Below are 16197 nucleotides of genomic sequence, written 5' to 3' on the forward strand. Positions count from 1 at the left end.
TACACAATTATAAAACAAAAAAATTTAAAGGCAATCACTGAATACTGAAAGCAAAATGTAACAAATGAATCTATATGTACACTGAAATAGCTATAAAACCACCCAATGAATTATTCTAAGTGTCTTTAAAACACAGTAATTTTACTGTACATCTCTCATGGAATATACCTTAAGGGCCCAAAAGGTTACTGCAAAAATCCTGAACTATTTTCAGAAATCATGTGGTTTAAGGTAGTACTATAATGTAATTCTGCAAGTATTTTGTATGTACTAAAGACAAAGCAAATGAATTATATTGTGCTTTATCACTAGTGGCCAAGATTTTCAGTATGGAAAAAAGGAGATGAAAGATCAAAAGGTTAAACAAAACTTTGTGTCAGTTCAGTTCAGTTCAGTCACTCAGTCATGTCCGACTCTTTGTGACCCCATGGACTGCAGCATGCCAGGCTTCCCTGTCTATCACCAACTCCCAGAGCTTGCTCTGTGTACAGAATTTTAATTAGAAGTGTCAGCATGCACTCTTGATATAATTTACCTGTTGAATATATGATAAATAAATAAACATATGTGTACTTATTTCCTACTTCTGTTTACTGAAAAGGCCTAGGAATAGTGACCAACCCAATGGTACTACCAATAGGAATTGATTAGGCGGAGGTTTCCAAATGTCATTTCCCATTTCACAGAACCCGGGCTTTCTGCAGAAATGGCTGATTCCAGATCAGAGACAATAAATGTACAAGATGAAGCTGGTACAGTGTGTCATGACAGAAATCAAGGAACTACTGCGGACTACTGAGATCATGTTAGAAAGTCTCAAGAGCCAATATGAAGAAGTTAAAGATGCAGACAATCTGAACATCAATAAAAAATAACCGAAGGGATTAAAAGATGTCCAATTTGTTTAATCTCATAAATTCAAAATGATAAGTACTCTCCTTCCTCCCACCTCCCCCTCAAAAACCCCAGAAACAAATCTTACTGGTTACCTTTGGAGGAAGCTAGGTAACTACCTCTTTAATTTGAAAAGTGGTATAAAAGAAGAAAGAATATGACATTTATCCTACTTTTCCTGGGCAAACTGCATTTTAGGATTACCAAATGAGTGTTCAGGAAAGTTTTTCTAGTTATTAAACAGAGGAGGAATGACAGGATGAGAATAGAACCACTTTATAATTCCAAATTATGAAAGAATGAACTAAGAAATATTAAAAACCATGAGTGGATGTGACTATCCAAAAGAGAGAGGCAACCAAAGATCTCTCTATGCTTCTTGATAGACATATACCACCATCTATAGAACATTTTATAAACAAACAAATGAAAAACAAAATGAAAAAAATCCTGAAACAGATGTAGCCTCTATCGAACTATTAAACACAAGAAATATAACAGAGGAGCATATTAGATGTTACTATGGGGATCTAATCATCAAAACCCAGGCTGTTTAAAACGCTGCAGGACAAAAAGTCAGTTTCTTCAACAAACACATTATAATTAGAAAGAGAGGAAAAATAAAAGAAAAAGACAGGGACAGATATGTATAAGGAAAGCTAGAGATTTAAAGAGATTTATGAGTCAAAAGAGCTACCTGTTGACAGTATGGACCTTAACTGAATTCTGATTTAAACAACCTATAAAAACATATAAACTCACTCCAGACTTTGATTCGATTATGAACATCTGAACACTGACTGGGTATTTAATACTCGGAAGTAATAATGATTCAATTTTAGGGTGTTTAATGATATTGTGATTATGGCCACAAAAAGGAAGACTTTACTTTTAGAGATGTATATTGAAGCATTTATGGATAAGATGATAGTGTCTGGAATTGGCTTCAAAATAATCTTCTGGGGAGGAAGTAGGTAGCATACAGATAAGACCAGGTTGTCTATGAGTCAGTAATTCTTCAACCTGAGTGGTGTGTATTATTCCCTCTACTTGAACAACTAAGACGGTATTCAAAGAAGTGAATTTAAATACAAGATTAAATGAAAAGGAAGTTTTGGCAAGTATTATGAAAAACTAGAGGGATTTGGCATATGCCACAGACACATCACAAACTGGAGTGCCAAGGCAAGCAAATACATTCTTTGGGAGGTTTAATGTTTAAATAGCACTCATATCTATTCAGCAATCATATCTATTCTAACTTTCCTCTATGCACCAGCAGTAAGAGGTTAGTGTCCTACAAATGCCTCCTAACAAAGAGGCAAGACTCTCCCAGGCAAGAATACGTCCCAGCACTGCCCAGAAGCAGCCACCAAATGAGAAAGGGCTACGGTGGCAGCAGCAGATAAGGCGGGAGAAGAGCTGTGTGTCTGATGCCCAGGTCTGGTCAGCGTGCTTCAGGTGGGCCCATTCCCATGGATGCATGAACCCACAGGGTTCCAAAGCCTCCCCGAGAGTCTGTGCAAACGAAGCAGTATGAAGAATGACATGCTATCAACAAAAATGTGAAAAAAACCCTTTGGTGAAAAAGGAAGACTAAAATCTTACAAAGCTGGTATGGTTATTTTTATTCATGTTTCTCCTGACATCATTACACATTTTAAATAATAACATTAAATCTAATTTTAAAAGACACAGTTTAGTTCAGTCACTCAGTCGTGTCCAACTCTTTGCGACCCCATGAATCGCAGCACGCCAGGCCTCCCTGTCCATCACCAACTCCCGGAGTTTACCCTAACCCATGTCCATTGAGTCGGTGATGCCATCCAACCATCTCATCCTCTGTTGTCCCCTTCTCCTCCTGTCCCCAATCCCTCCCAGCATCAGGGTCTTTTCAAATGAGTCAGCTCTTCGCATCAGGTGGCCAAAGTAGTGGAGCTTCAGCTTCAGCATCAGTCCTTCCAATGAGCACCCAGGACTGATCTCCTTTAGGGTGGACTGGTTGGATCTCCTTGCAGTCCAAGGGACTCTCAAGAGTCTTCCCCAACTCCACAGTTCAAAAGCATCAATTCTTCTGCGCTCAGCTTTCTTTATAGTCCAGCTCTCACAGCCATACAAGACTACTGGAAAAATCATAGCCTTGACTAAACAGACCTTTGTTGACAAAGTAACTTCTCTGACACAAGTGTTTTTAAAGTAATTTAGGAGAATACTGGACTTCCTGGGTAGTGCTAGTTTGGTAAAGAATCTGACTGCCAGTGCAGGAGATACAAGAGACATGGGTTCTATCCCTGGGTCAGGAAGACCCCCTTGAGAAGGACATGGCAACCCACTCCAGTATTCTTTCCTGGAAAATTCCATGGACAGAGGAGCCTGGTGGGCTACAGTTTGTGGTGTCGCAAATAGTCGGACACAACGGATCACGCACAGCAGCAGGAGAATGCTACTCTAATCAGAGTAGCCTGAACTATGAAACAAAGGCCAGGAAATATGATGAAATTCTGAATCTCAAAACCTAAGGGTAGAGCTAGATACCACTAGTTATTCATGATGACATCATTGTAGTTTTCTATTTTCCCCCCATGAAAACCTGGCATTGGATCAGTGGTTCTCAAGGGAGGACAGCATATCTTATAGGATAGAGGGAGCAGTAGGCAACTACAATTTAAGAATAACTCCAGGTGATTCTGACATACACTGCGGCCTCACTGAAGGACCGCTTCTTTCTTGGAGGTCCCTGTAGAATGGCCGTGGCTGAGGCCTGTGTGCAGCTAAAATGCACCTGGATCACCAACATGGAAAGCTGGCCATTACTGTTTCAAACGCCCCTGTAAATTCGGCACAGCTGCCATGTCAGAAAAAGGATAATGAAATCACCCTACATGCTCTCATGGCTTAAATCAGCTCCCTGTCTGCCCAGCATGGGGGCAACTTTGAGCCATGAAGACAGTAAAAGGAGAGCCAGAGGGGACCCCACTGCAGGCCACCTGCCGACAAGCACATGCACCAATCTGCCTGTCTGCACCACTGCTCCTATTCGGAGGACGGACGACGACAGGCAAGTGATTGCAATGCTCTTTGCAGTCAAACTCGTGAGCATCTTAGAAGAGGACTTGAAAAAAGTGTCTGACCAGGCACCAGAAATACTTGTGGCTTCTCTACAGTCTTCTTTCATCCCTTGACATGTCTGAGACTATTATGGCTTCTAATAATGCTGACTAACTCAGTTTGGACAAAACAGACAGATCAACAAAAGCATCCCTCACTACAACTGATTCTGTGTTTCGTTCCTGCAGTGGCCTTTCATGCCAGATAGATTTGTTTCTTCAATAATTATAGTGCTTACAAACCTGTCCTTCCTCCAGTAAGAAAGAAAAGGGGCCTTCTATACAGCATGCTCAAAAGTCAGTGTACCAGGCTGAAGTGAGTAGCCAGATGCTCCACACCTCCTATGGCTGCAAAGGTGGTTTGGTTCCTAATAAGATCCTTCTCTGGAGAAGGCAATGGCACCCCACTCCAGTACTCTTGCCTGGAAAATCCCATGGACAGAGGAGCCTGGTAGGCTGCAGTCCATGGGGTTGCGAAGAGTTGGACACGACTGAGTGACTTCACTTTCACTTTTCACTTTCATGCATTGGAGAAGGAAATGGCAACCCACTCCAGTGTTCTTGCCTGGAGAATCCCAGGGACGGGGGAGCCTGGTGGGCTGCCGTCTATGGGGTCGCACAGAGTCGGACACAACTGAAGCGACTTAGTAGCAGCAGCAGCAGCAGCAGCAGCAAAATCCTTCTCAGTAAGGATGCTCTTAACTATACAATCACATGCACAGTGAGGCCTGGTCTATAAAACAACATGGGCAGCAAGTAAAAAGGAATAGCCTTTCCAAAACACTCCATCATCACAATTCTATGTCCCCTCACAGAATTAAAAGCCTCGATAATATCAGGTAATGCGCACTGCTAACTTTCAAATGGTTTAAAAGTCACAAGGAGGGAGGTAGGAGGGAGGGTCAGGATGGGGAACACATATACACTCATGGCTGATTCATGTGAATGTATGGCAAAAACCACCACAATATTGTAAAGTAATTAGCCTTGAATTAAAATTTTTAAAAAGTACAAAAAAAGAAAATCACAAGGCTTATCAAGATTTATATTTAATACTAAAAATTACACCCATTGCAAAGTCAAAACCAAACTGTTTATTTTAGTTGAGCTCTAAAACTTTTCTATACGTTGGAATAATTCCTACTCTTGTTACTTTATTAGTATTACTCTCTCAAATTCCCCTAAAGGATTATGTTTAGGAAACAAAAAGTGTTATGAAAATTTAGACTTTTGACCATTCATAGAATCAGTAAACATTCGTAAGTTATCCTCATCTTTCTCATTCTAGTTTTCACCATGTTTTTAGGACATTGTCAATATGTTCTGTGTCCCAGCATGAATAGGACTTGGGGAGGAGATGAGAAATGAGTCCCTTTGTAAAGGTAAAGAACTACTTTAGGTATACCAAGGCCTGGGCATCTTATCCCTTCCCTTGAACATAAGAGAGCTCCTTTTCCAAGAAAGCTGCAGTAAAGGTGCAGATTCAAGGATCTAGTTAGTTACAAAATATGATCTTGGTAGGAAATGAGCAAAAACCTGTGGGCATGGATAAAAGAAGAATAATCAATCTAGACAGAAAAAGCCACTCGTGGTATCATAATGTTAAGGCCTGAGATGGACTACAGACACAGCCAGACTAAACATGACCTAAAACAAAAGCAAAAATAAAGCACAACAGAAAACAACCGAACACTTAAATGAAATTTAAAATGTCCTTTCAAAAGATTAGCCAGGCTCAACTGGTCACAAGATAATCTTCATTAGGGTAATTTAGTTACTTTGGTCTTATTTTAATTACATGCAGTCATTTTCTTGAGGTGAATTTGACAAAGAAGGGCAAATATGGACTGCTGTGTCTATGAAAAGGAGATATTCTCATAGCTGAGCACATCGTTCATATCAAATCCAAGGCCAAAATACCTGCACAGTCTTGGAAAGTAGGAGCACTGGATCAATATTATACTGACTTCCTCCCTGATCATACCTACCATTAAATATAGAAAAGCCTTTTGGTGCAGGAGGCTGTGCCTGACTATCACAAGCATTCCCCCACATAGCAAATCTGAATGAATCACTAGAACATTTCCAATTCGGAACTACTAGTATAATATTTACACTCTTTTAAGTTTACTAGAATTATTATTTTGACTACTTCTAAAAATATAAGCCCTTTCTGTGTCACTCAGCCATTAGGCATTTAAGTCAACCAGAGCTCTTAGTCAAAGCTGATTAACAGGTGAATTAAGATGAGTTAATGGAATAACAAAATATTTGAAGATAACATAGCTATGTGATACATAAAAATGTAACTGTAACACTTACCTATCAGCCCCTTCTCCAGAGTGAAGGTTTTGTTTGTAAACATACATTCAAAAGCCACAATGTGGAAAATCTTATTCACTGTGTTGTGAGTCCCAACTATTCGAATATACCTGGGGGTAAAAAGAGGAGAAAATCTGTTGAAGAAAATGAGCTTCCATCATAACAAATCCAAGGATAACAGAAAAAGATACACTATGTAAACATACAGTCTACCAGAGCACAGACTGAAAGAGACTCTGAATAGGCTTCAGACCCTATACCTGCTCCTTGGGGCTAGCTCAACTGAGTCTAGAAAAATTACAGCAAAATTAGGGAGGTACCACTTTCCAGAGAATGAAGTAGAACTTAGATTTGGTTTACCTAGAAAATCAAACCAGGGGCTGTTCAGCTCAACTCCTAAATGTCAGTACAATTATACATCCATGAGACATTTACACTGGAGAGTAACAAACAGCGTCTATCCTTACCTCGTGGTTAGGAATGTGCCTGTGCATAGGTGCACAAACACACACAAAATCAAATACTTTCCAGCTCAATGGACGCTTTCACCCAATGGATGAAATGCATGAAATCAATACTGCTTTCTCGTTTAACGTAAAAAAAAAAAAAAAAAAATCCACAGAAACTACTGAAAACCACTCACAGTTTCTTGTATTTTAACGTTGCTCCTAAGTTCTCATTAGGATGTGAACCCTATATTCTTACGCCAGTCCCCAGCGTGACTGCCAGGATGCCTTCTCCTGGGCAGAGGAAGTGATGTGCAGAGGTGAGCCAGCCTGCTCTGCAGACTCCCTCCTGGCCGCAGGGAGCAGGCATCTGCACACAGTGCAGCTTCATGGGGCAGCCTATTCACACTCTGGATCTCCCTGGAGGCTTCACCTCTGCCAAACAAGCATTAATCTTGGAGCAACTTGCCCCCTTCATTCTCCAAAGAGACCTGACAGTTCACAGGTTAATGAACAGACAAACTGACTCTTCTGAGTGTCACTCAATTCCACGGGGAACGTAATGTGCTACACACATTCTGGAATTCAAAAGAAGAGAAAGGCAAAAAATAACAGATTAACTGATAACGCTTTCCCATATTACGAACTATGTGCTCTGAAGGATGCAGCGTATTAAGCGTATTAAATGAACAGATTTCAATTAGCAGATGACAGACTGGGCAAGGTTTTAGTAATATCTTTCCTCCGCTGTGTAAAACAACCTTCCATTTAGATGATGTAATTTTACTTCTCAGTTAATCGCTGTTCACTAATTTGGTAATTTCCTTACATTTCTCATCCCTCCAAGTTAACTGTATAATGTAAATGCCAATTAAAAAAAATTCATATTATAGAGGCTATATTTGGGGGTTCTGTATCATGAGCTATTTTCCCTCCTGTTTCTTCAAGCCTGAAACTCACCGCAATCCCTGTGCACCTCATTTAGCCATCTGCTCCTTGACATGAACTGATCGCTCATCTTCATAACCAACAGTAATGCCCTCTCTTGGACTGGCTGCTCTATGTTCCCATCCCCGCTGCAGGGAGACACCATTCTTCCAGTGTGGCGAGTCAGGGCAACTGCTGTGCTCACCATCGCCCTCTGGGCAAGCAGGAGGTTGGCTATGATCTGTTCTCTCCAGCCCTCAGGGCAGACAGAAGGTGCTGTTGACTTTACTGGGTTTGGGTAGGTGGATGGGGTTCACTTAAAATAAGTTCTAAATGGTCTGAGTGGAACAGATTGTGTTTTTCTTTACTGCTGGCAGTAACAATCTCTCTGGGCTTTCTGGAACGGAAGGGGTGTGTTAAGCCTGGCACCTTGGCCTGAATCTAATTTTATCCATTTCCTTAAACCCACAGGAACTCAACAAGCATAGCAGTTTCAACCGCACACGGTTGTGACAGTGAGTGCTGCTATCTGCAACCTTGGAGGGAATGTGGTTTGGTGGAATTTGATCAGATCATTTTCCTGTTCTCTAGGTCAAATCTTTCAAAGGAGAGATAGCTCTCCTAACACTGAGGAAATACAGGAGCAAGGGAGGGACTAATAGGGCCTTCCCCCAGTGGCAGTTCTTAAGGTTAACAGTTCAGGCTGACCTAAGGGGATGCACTAATGTTCCCTCCCTCTCTTTCTTTTTAAAACATTATATGGAACCAACCTCCAAGTTTAGATAACAGTCATTTCCCAAATTTTACCCTGGTGTAAATATCAGGAATGGGAGAAATTAAAGAACTTTCCCCTCTCTCACCCCCCAATTATAGGAAACTGAAATAAAAAACTGTACTGGCATACATTTTACAGCCTTAATGATAGTGTTTGTGATAACTAATAAGATAATATATATGATTGCAAAAGCATTGAGAGATGCCTCCAGATAAAAAAAGTTCTATATAAATGAAGATAATGTTATCTCTGCTGCATAATCCTGAGGTCAAATTAGCAATTCACCATTGTACATCACACTTTTTGATTAGCCTGTTATATGTAATGCTCATAACAAGTTTAATTATTCTAGTTCTATAATACTCTCTAAGTCTCCATAAAATTATAACCTAATTTACAAAAGTGGCATAAAGTCCTTACTCAAATACACATTAAAAAATGGTAACAAAGTCACAGCAAAGAAGCCATGCTCCTTTTCTCCAGCAAGGAATCATTTAGCTGAGGACTCTGTCCTTCACTGAAGATCTTGACTAGAAATAGCAAACAGGCTTTAACTAATCCCACAACTTCAGTTTCTGGTAGGGCAGCCTGGCACTCTCCATTAAGAATTCAGGGGCCCTGTCCAGGAGCAACGTCCAGAGGGAGAAGGAGAAAGCACCATCAAGGTACCATCCTCTATCACAAGCAGATTTTCCTAATGGGGCTCACAATGGAACATCCTGCAGGCAGCAGTTACCACTATCCAAGCTATCGAAGACCCAAGGGCTGGAGATGGGAGACAGAGAGTCCTCTCTACTTTTTTTTTTTTTGAAAAACAAAACTTGCTTCTGGGTCATGACGCCTAACAAGAAGAAGTAGATCCTACATTTTCTGTCACAAAAGATTTTGAGTAAAAGGTAAAACTTAAGCTTAATTTTTTTCTTTCAACATCATCTCTCCAATGCACACTCAGACTCTGACTTAACCTGATGATAAGGGCAGTGGCAGCTAGTGACTTCATCAGTGTGCAGAAAGGAGCGCTGCTGAAAAATGTGACAGCTATCCTTTGTTCTCTCTGAGGTCCTCAACAGCAGCTCAGACAGTTGGAAGATAATTAAAACTTAAACAGGGCGGAGGAAGGCAGATATGCAACAGATTGGCCATTTCTGATGGAGATGAACACTGTCCACATGAGCGCTGGTGTTACAGTCTGTTTCCAACATTCTCCTCCCTTCCCTATGTTAGCTGTCTTCTAGTCCTACTCACAACGACTGGGGCCTCAACACAGTTCCAAACAGGATGCTTCAGTTCAGAAGTTTCTAGGAGCTATAATACTGTGGGTGAAGAGAGATTCTTCTTTGATAAAATTAAACCTAAACCCCTCCACGGATAGCACTCTAAAATTGAGAAGCAATACAGAGTTCTGAAGTACTACCTTTAGTGTTTAACAGAACCAGGTTTGTCGCCCAGCTCCGTCACTTAATTAGCTGTGTCACTATGGGAAAAAAAGCTTTAAACCTTTTGAATCACAGTCTCCTTCTCTATAAAATGGATTAATACACAAATCTTATATGATATTTAAATGAGATAAGTAGTTAAAGTATCTAGTGCAGGGTGTGGCAGAGTACAGTGTCATTAAACAGAAATGCAAAGAGTAGATGCTTGGAAGCAGAATTTCTTTTGGACTTCAAGACTACTGGGTGTCTGGGAGAGCATTCCTAACTATGGGTGTTAAAGCGGTGCATCCAGGCCCAAGGATGGACTTCAAGAGCACAGGCCGGGGCCAGTCCGTCCCTTTAGGGCCCCACAGTATAGATGTTATGGGCCATGGCAAGAATCTGCATTCCAAATGCAGATTACCTGGCTCTATGTCACTTCCTGCTTTAAGCCCCTAGCCTTTAAGAAAAGTCTATTTAAAACGTTCTTGACCTAAGTAAGCTCTGCATAAAGAAACAAGGGAAGTCTTCTGCCCATATTTGGTCCAGCTACCTGTGCCGACAGAAGAGTTTCTTTTTTTGTGCAAACTCTGGAAGTTTGGGGTTTTAATTTACCAAGAAAAATAGCACTTCTTACAAAGAGAAACCATAATACTGTGACCTAGAAAATTTTTGCCTTGGAGATTTCATTGTATTCCCTGCCTGTTCTGGGAAGGTACTACAAATTTCTATTCTTAATCTTCTTTCCATCATTTCTTGTCAGGACGCTACCATATTTCATTTCTAAGCCACAAACAACACATCTTTAACAAACTGAATACAAAAAGCAGCAACTTATACCCCTCACTTTAAACTGGTTGGAATCCTCGAGTCTTTTCTTTCTGTAGTCTTTAGCCTACTTGTGGTTACAGTTAATCCTTAACCTTTGCCTCTAGTTATATGATCACCTAACTTCTGAAGTGAGCAGATTCTACTACAAGATAAGATTGAATTCAGCAAAAAATATTTAAATGAGCTCCCAAGGGATAAACTAAAGCCAAACTCCATCAGAATTTTATTCTTTGATAAACAAAACTTGCTTCTCAAATTGAACTTTATATTCTTGGGTTAAACAAAGACTCTGGAGAAAACAAGAGGCAGCCTAAGGCTGGGATCCTTAACAACACAAGAAGGGACCCCTAACATTTTGGCTCTTCCTCTGAGGTCCCCATGGAGAATTCTGCAGTGGAAAACTGTCCTTTGCTGTGGCCAGAAGCAAGTCACCTGACAAGAACTTTAGCTACAGCATTTTCTAGGGACTCAGGACCATGTGGGTTTTTAATTCACCATTTCCACAATTTCCCACTTGACCTTTCCTTGCAAGGAGATATGAAGAATGTACATAAATAATTCTCCAGCCCAAGAAGCTGGTAACGTCTGTGGGTTTCCCCAGGATGATATTTTCTTCTAGTTCTAGGTACAGTGTTAACGCTCTTCTAATCAAACCCAGACCGGAGGGGAAAGTGACTTCAGGTCTTGTTGCTAAGGCAGCAAGTAGAAAACAGTTTACTGCCAGAATGACAAAAAGCTTCTAGAAAAAGCATGTTGCAACAGAACAGATTTGCTACTCTTAGAAAACCTTCCCTCTGGCTGATCTGTGGAGCTAAAGATTCTCCTCCACTGACTTCAGCAAAGGGTCCCAGCAGCATTTGCTTATTTGAGAGAGGAAGACTTACTGAAAGGTTAAGCACTCTGCAGAGTTAGCCTAAGCAGAGGCTACTGTCTTGGAGAACAGCCCTGATACTGTCTGACCGTTAGCCCTGCAGAGGGAGCAGTTATGTTCTAGCAACTCCACTACTCAACCTGAAGGGCAAACAAAACAAAAAGTCATTTTGTTTCCAGAGAAAATTGATGTTTTATAGAATCAAGCATGCAGAGCGGATAAGACTGGTGAATAACTACTAACACATCATAACCCAGTGCAACCCAAAACAGAAAGTCATTTCAACATCAGAGACACATATTCAAGCATTGTTTTTTATTTGGGGGAAGTGTGCACTTTGAACAGCAGGCTTTTCTTCCCACCTCTGTGTATGTAGAACCCAAAACCTGCCCATGATGCCTTCAATCTATGAAAACATATTTGAAATTAATATCACAAAAGAACTATAATATTTAGTTACATAAATCACATGAAAATGATATAACACGTAAATGTGTTTAATTTGTTTCTGCTTGCACATTTACTAGTTAATAGCCCCTGACAGGTATACTGGGTAAATCTGCTACTGATCAAGATTAAACAAACACTAGAAACAAGAAATTCTGCTAAACACTGTTTGGAATGGACCAGAAAGACAGGATATAAACCTTCATCTGGAGAAGTTCATAGTGCAGTTTAGAAGGTAACACTAAAACCCATCAAACTGTATGATTTTTGACAGGATTAAGCTGAAAGAATGATCTACGTGCTAGTCAGAGCTTCACAATGCATTAGATATAAATTCAGGGGCAAATTCCTTAATTTCTCCCAGTCTCAGGCTCCATATTGGGAGCAATGGTAAGTAGAAAGACATAAGAGCCACTGACCTATTCACACATAGTAGCCTAATCTTAAAATAGCTAATTTAGCAGCATGAACTCTAAAAGTCCTTCCTGCAAACAAAACAAAACAAACATAGCTAAAAGAGAAATAATCCCTTCCCCGCAACACACACACACAACTACTGTCTTATCCAACAAATATCAATATTAACTGAGCATGTGCCAGCTACTCCTGCTGGGTGCTGAGATACGGGATTGGATACTATAGGTAAAATCTATTCCCCATGGAATTTACATTTCAGGTCAGGAGACAGACAACAAATGAAAAAAATCAAACAATTAGCCACTGGTTGGTAAGTGATCTATTGATATTTAGCATTGAACTTCATAGACAAACTTGCTAAACTGGAAGGATAAACAGTTATATTAACAAAAACCTCTCCCTTAAGGAACAGAAGAAGAGTCAAAAGGGAAGTCATGACTAGCTCTGCCTGAGAACATGGATATACTGTAAATGAGTGTATTGTACATATTTAGCAGGATATAGGCAAACATCTAATTAAGTAGGTTTCTTAGGATCTGGAAAGAGGAACTGATTTGAATTCCATGGGAAGAAATGCCTTATTTATTTCATGGCTTAGTTTTCTTTTTATTGCTTTTTTTTCCCCCCAGAGAATTAGCTCTGCAAATTTTCAAGGGATTACAGAAAGACAAGATGGCAAGTGAAAGATATAAAACAAAAAGTGAATGAGAGAGAGAGGTATGGAGGGAAGAAAGAAGGGAGGAAGAGAAGAGGGATAAAGGGAGGAACAAGCGGAGAGAGGAGCAAGGGGAGAGAAAGATCATGAATATGCATAAACCAACCCCTTCTCTGTCTCTGTTATGTGCTGTGAACAAATTCTCAAGTGGGAATACTGCTAACCAATTTTACTACTCAATGAAACATTTGAAACCAATACAAAGCATATTTTAAGAAAGAGAACTGAATTACCAAAAGTTCAATATTTGCATTTTTTCATTAACTTTTCCTCTAGACTAAGATGCTGGGAGCAGGAGAGAGAATTTCACCAGTTTTATCTTTAAAATGGCTGCATTATCTTTTTCAGTTTATCCAGTAGGCTGTGCATTTCCACGAATGTAGACAAATGAGTCTAATGGAATTGTGCACTAGAGAAAAAGTAGAAGAAAATTAAATTTGTTAGTTTCCCTATGAATCTGTAAGAACTCATTTGGTAGCTATGACCTACAGCAAGCCTGCTTTAGGATCGTGATGGGTAAGGGAAGTTTCTCTCTCTTTTTTAAACCTAAGACTACGGTGGGGATATGCCACTTACTGTAACTTATAATTTGAAGGGCTGGAGGAACCTGTTTTTTTTTTTTCCTTTTAGAGTAGAAGATTAAATACACAAGGGAGAGAGGCAAACAAAAAGAGAAAGAATTTGCCTCTCCCAGAGAAAAAAATCTAAGAATCCTTCTAAAAATGTAAACATCTGACATACTGAGAAATAAGACAGGAATTGCCTAAGACGGTCAGAATGATGGAAGTAAAAACTGAGCCCCAAGTCAAGAGAATAATTAAAGAGAGCACAGGGAGTGCGGAAGGCACAGACCCTCACTCCGGACGCCTGAGAAACTAGCCCTGGAATTAGAGTAAAAGCTATCAGCCTCAGAACACATCCCATGCGCTAGGCCTTGCATGCACTATTTCAATTCACAGAAAACTCATACCCTACACACTTATACAATCAGGCTGGAGATTTCAAAGCTCAACAGAACACACATCCACCAAAGTCTCTGTATTCTTTATGAGCTATGCAAAGAAACCTGTGTTCCAGGCACTAACAGGTCCTAACAGAGAACTAACTGAGATGTATTTGGAGAAAACAAGCTCAACCCAGAAAAGCCACACACTTGCCACCTACTATTCCCACACTGCTTCGATGCTCACAGAAAATTTCAGGGACCCTCCTTTGCCCTTTGGGAAATTCTGGACCTTTACCTAGAGAATCAGGGAAAGAAAAAAAAAATCCACAGATTTACATAATTCAGGTATCAGTATTACTACTTACAAAGCTAACAACCAGAGGCAGAGCAGTCAAAGTAAACAAAGAGAATATTACAGAAAACTTGAAAAGACCACTCACACCAACAGCATAGGAGAAGCGAATGATAATAGGAGACAGAGAAGCACTTTTGTCCTGGGCACCAAAACTGGTGTAGTATGTTGTCTCTGGTTTGTTAAAGCCGGAAGCGCATGGTTGACTACACGGCAGAAGACTGTGCACTCCAGCTTCCTAAGAGCCTGAAGGAATACTAATTGCAGCACTAAGAAACTTTTGTTGTTAAAATCTGCAAAGTGTTAGAACTTTAACACAAGCAAAACAGAAAACAAAAGAGCAAGATGCTCCAAGTGGTGCTACTGGCGAACTACAGAGCCTGCAGCTTGTCACAGGGGCTGACACATACGGACACCTTCAAAGCTGATGATTTGCCAGTCATTTTAAAAGACATTTCCCTGTACTCATGCCTCTTGTGTTAGGAGTCCTATGCACTAATGAAGTTTTGAAGCCTGTCCCAAACCATATTTCTACTGGATTAAGCAAGCAGGTTGGGAAGTTGAGTAGTTTGGCAAGGATTTTTTTTTTCTCCCTTCCCAAAGCTTCTTAAGAGTTCAACCATTCATGACCTAGACTTTACTGGTACAGCATTAGTGTTAAGTCTGTGATCAGAAAGAAAATGTCAATCTTTACACTTGGCTCAGAAGTTCAAGGAAAGAAAAACTTATGAGTGCAATGAACATAAGGTAAAAGTACACTTGGTAAGAGAGAATTTATTTTATAACAGACAAGAGGATTCTATTATATGACTAACAGTCACTGCTACTGCTGTGGTGTTTGGAATTCTCATTAAAATAAAACAAAACTGGCTTAACTGTTTCTTTTCTTTTAAATTTTTAAAAGAAATTTTTACCCATCAGTTCAGATCAGTCACTCAGTCGTGTCCAACTCTGCGACCCCATGGACTGCAGCACGCCAGGCCTCCCTGTCCATCAACAACTCCCGGCGCTTACTCAAACTCATGTCCATCGAGTCGGTGATGCCATCCAACCATCTCATCCTCTGTCGTTCCCTTCTCCTCCCGCCTTCAATCTTTCCCAGCATCAGGGTCTTTTCAAAGGAGTCAGTTCTTCACATCAGGTGATCAAAGTATTGCAGTTTCAGCTTCAGTCCTTCCAATGAATTCCTTTAGGACTGGACTGGTTGGATCTCCTTGCAGTCCAAGGGACTCTCAAGAGTCTTCTCTAACACCACAGTTCAAAAGCATCAACTCTTTGGCACTCAGTTTTCTTTATAGTCCAGCTCACATCCATCCATACATGAGTACTGGAAAAACTATAGCTTTGACTACACAGAACTTTGTTGGCAAAGTAATGTCTCTGCTTTTTAATATGCTGTCTAGGTTGGTCAGAGCTTTTCTTCCAAAGAGCAGGTGTCTTTTAATTTCATGGCTGCAGTCACCATCTGCAATGATTTCAGAGCCCCCCAAAATCTTCTCACTGTTTCCACTATTTCCTCATCTATTTGCCATGAAGTGATGGGACCGGATGCCATGATCTTAGTTTTCTGAATGTTGAGCTTCAAGCCAACCTTTTCACTCCCCTCTTTCACTTTCATCAAGAGGCTCTTTAGTCCTTCTTTGTTTTCTGCCATAAGGGTGGTGTCATCTGTGTATCTGAGGTTACTGATATTTCTCCTGGCAATCTTGATCCCAGCTTGTGCTTCATCCAG

The 16197-nt window shown here is 40.4% G+C and overlaps 1 protein-coding gene across 3 annotated transcripts in view; it reads right to left on the reverse strand.

Moving 5' to 3' along the window:
• BTBD9 (BTB domain containing 9) overlaps positions 1 to 16197 on the reverse strand; it is a 394620-nt gene that overhangs the window by 136172 nt on the left and 242251 nt on the right. For all 3 annotated transcript variants that reach the window (XM_043907354.1, XM_043907356.1, XM_043907355.1), the window contains exon 7: positions 6324 to 6433. In XM_043907354.1, coding sequence (XP_043763289.1) covers positions 6324 to 6433 — 110 coding nt within the window. The remainder of the gene's footprint in view (positions 1 to 6323; positions 6434 to 16197) is intronic.

Source organism: Cervus elaphus, chromosome 7 (genome assembly GCF_910594005.1).
Source record: "Cervus elaphus chromosome 7, mCerEla1.1, whole genome shotgun sequence".
In the NCBI taxonomy this organism is placed as follows: Eukaryota; Metazoa; Chordata; class Mammalia; order Artiodactyla; family Cervidae; genus Cervus; species Cervus elaphus.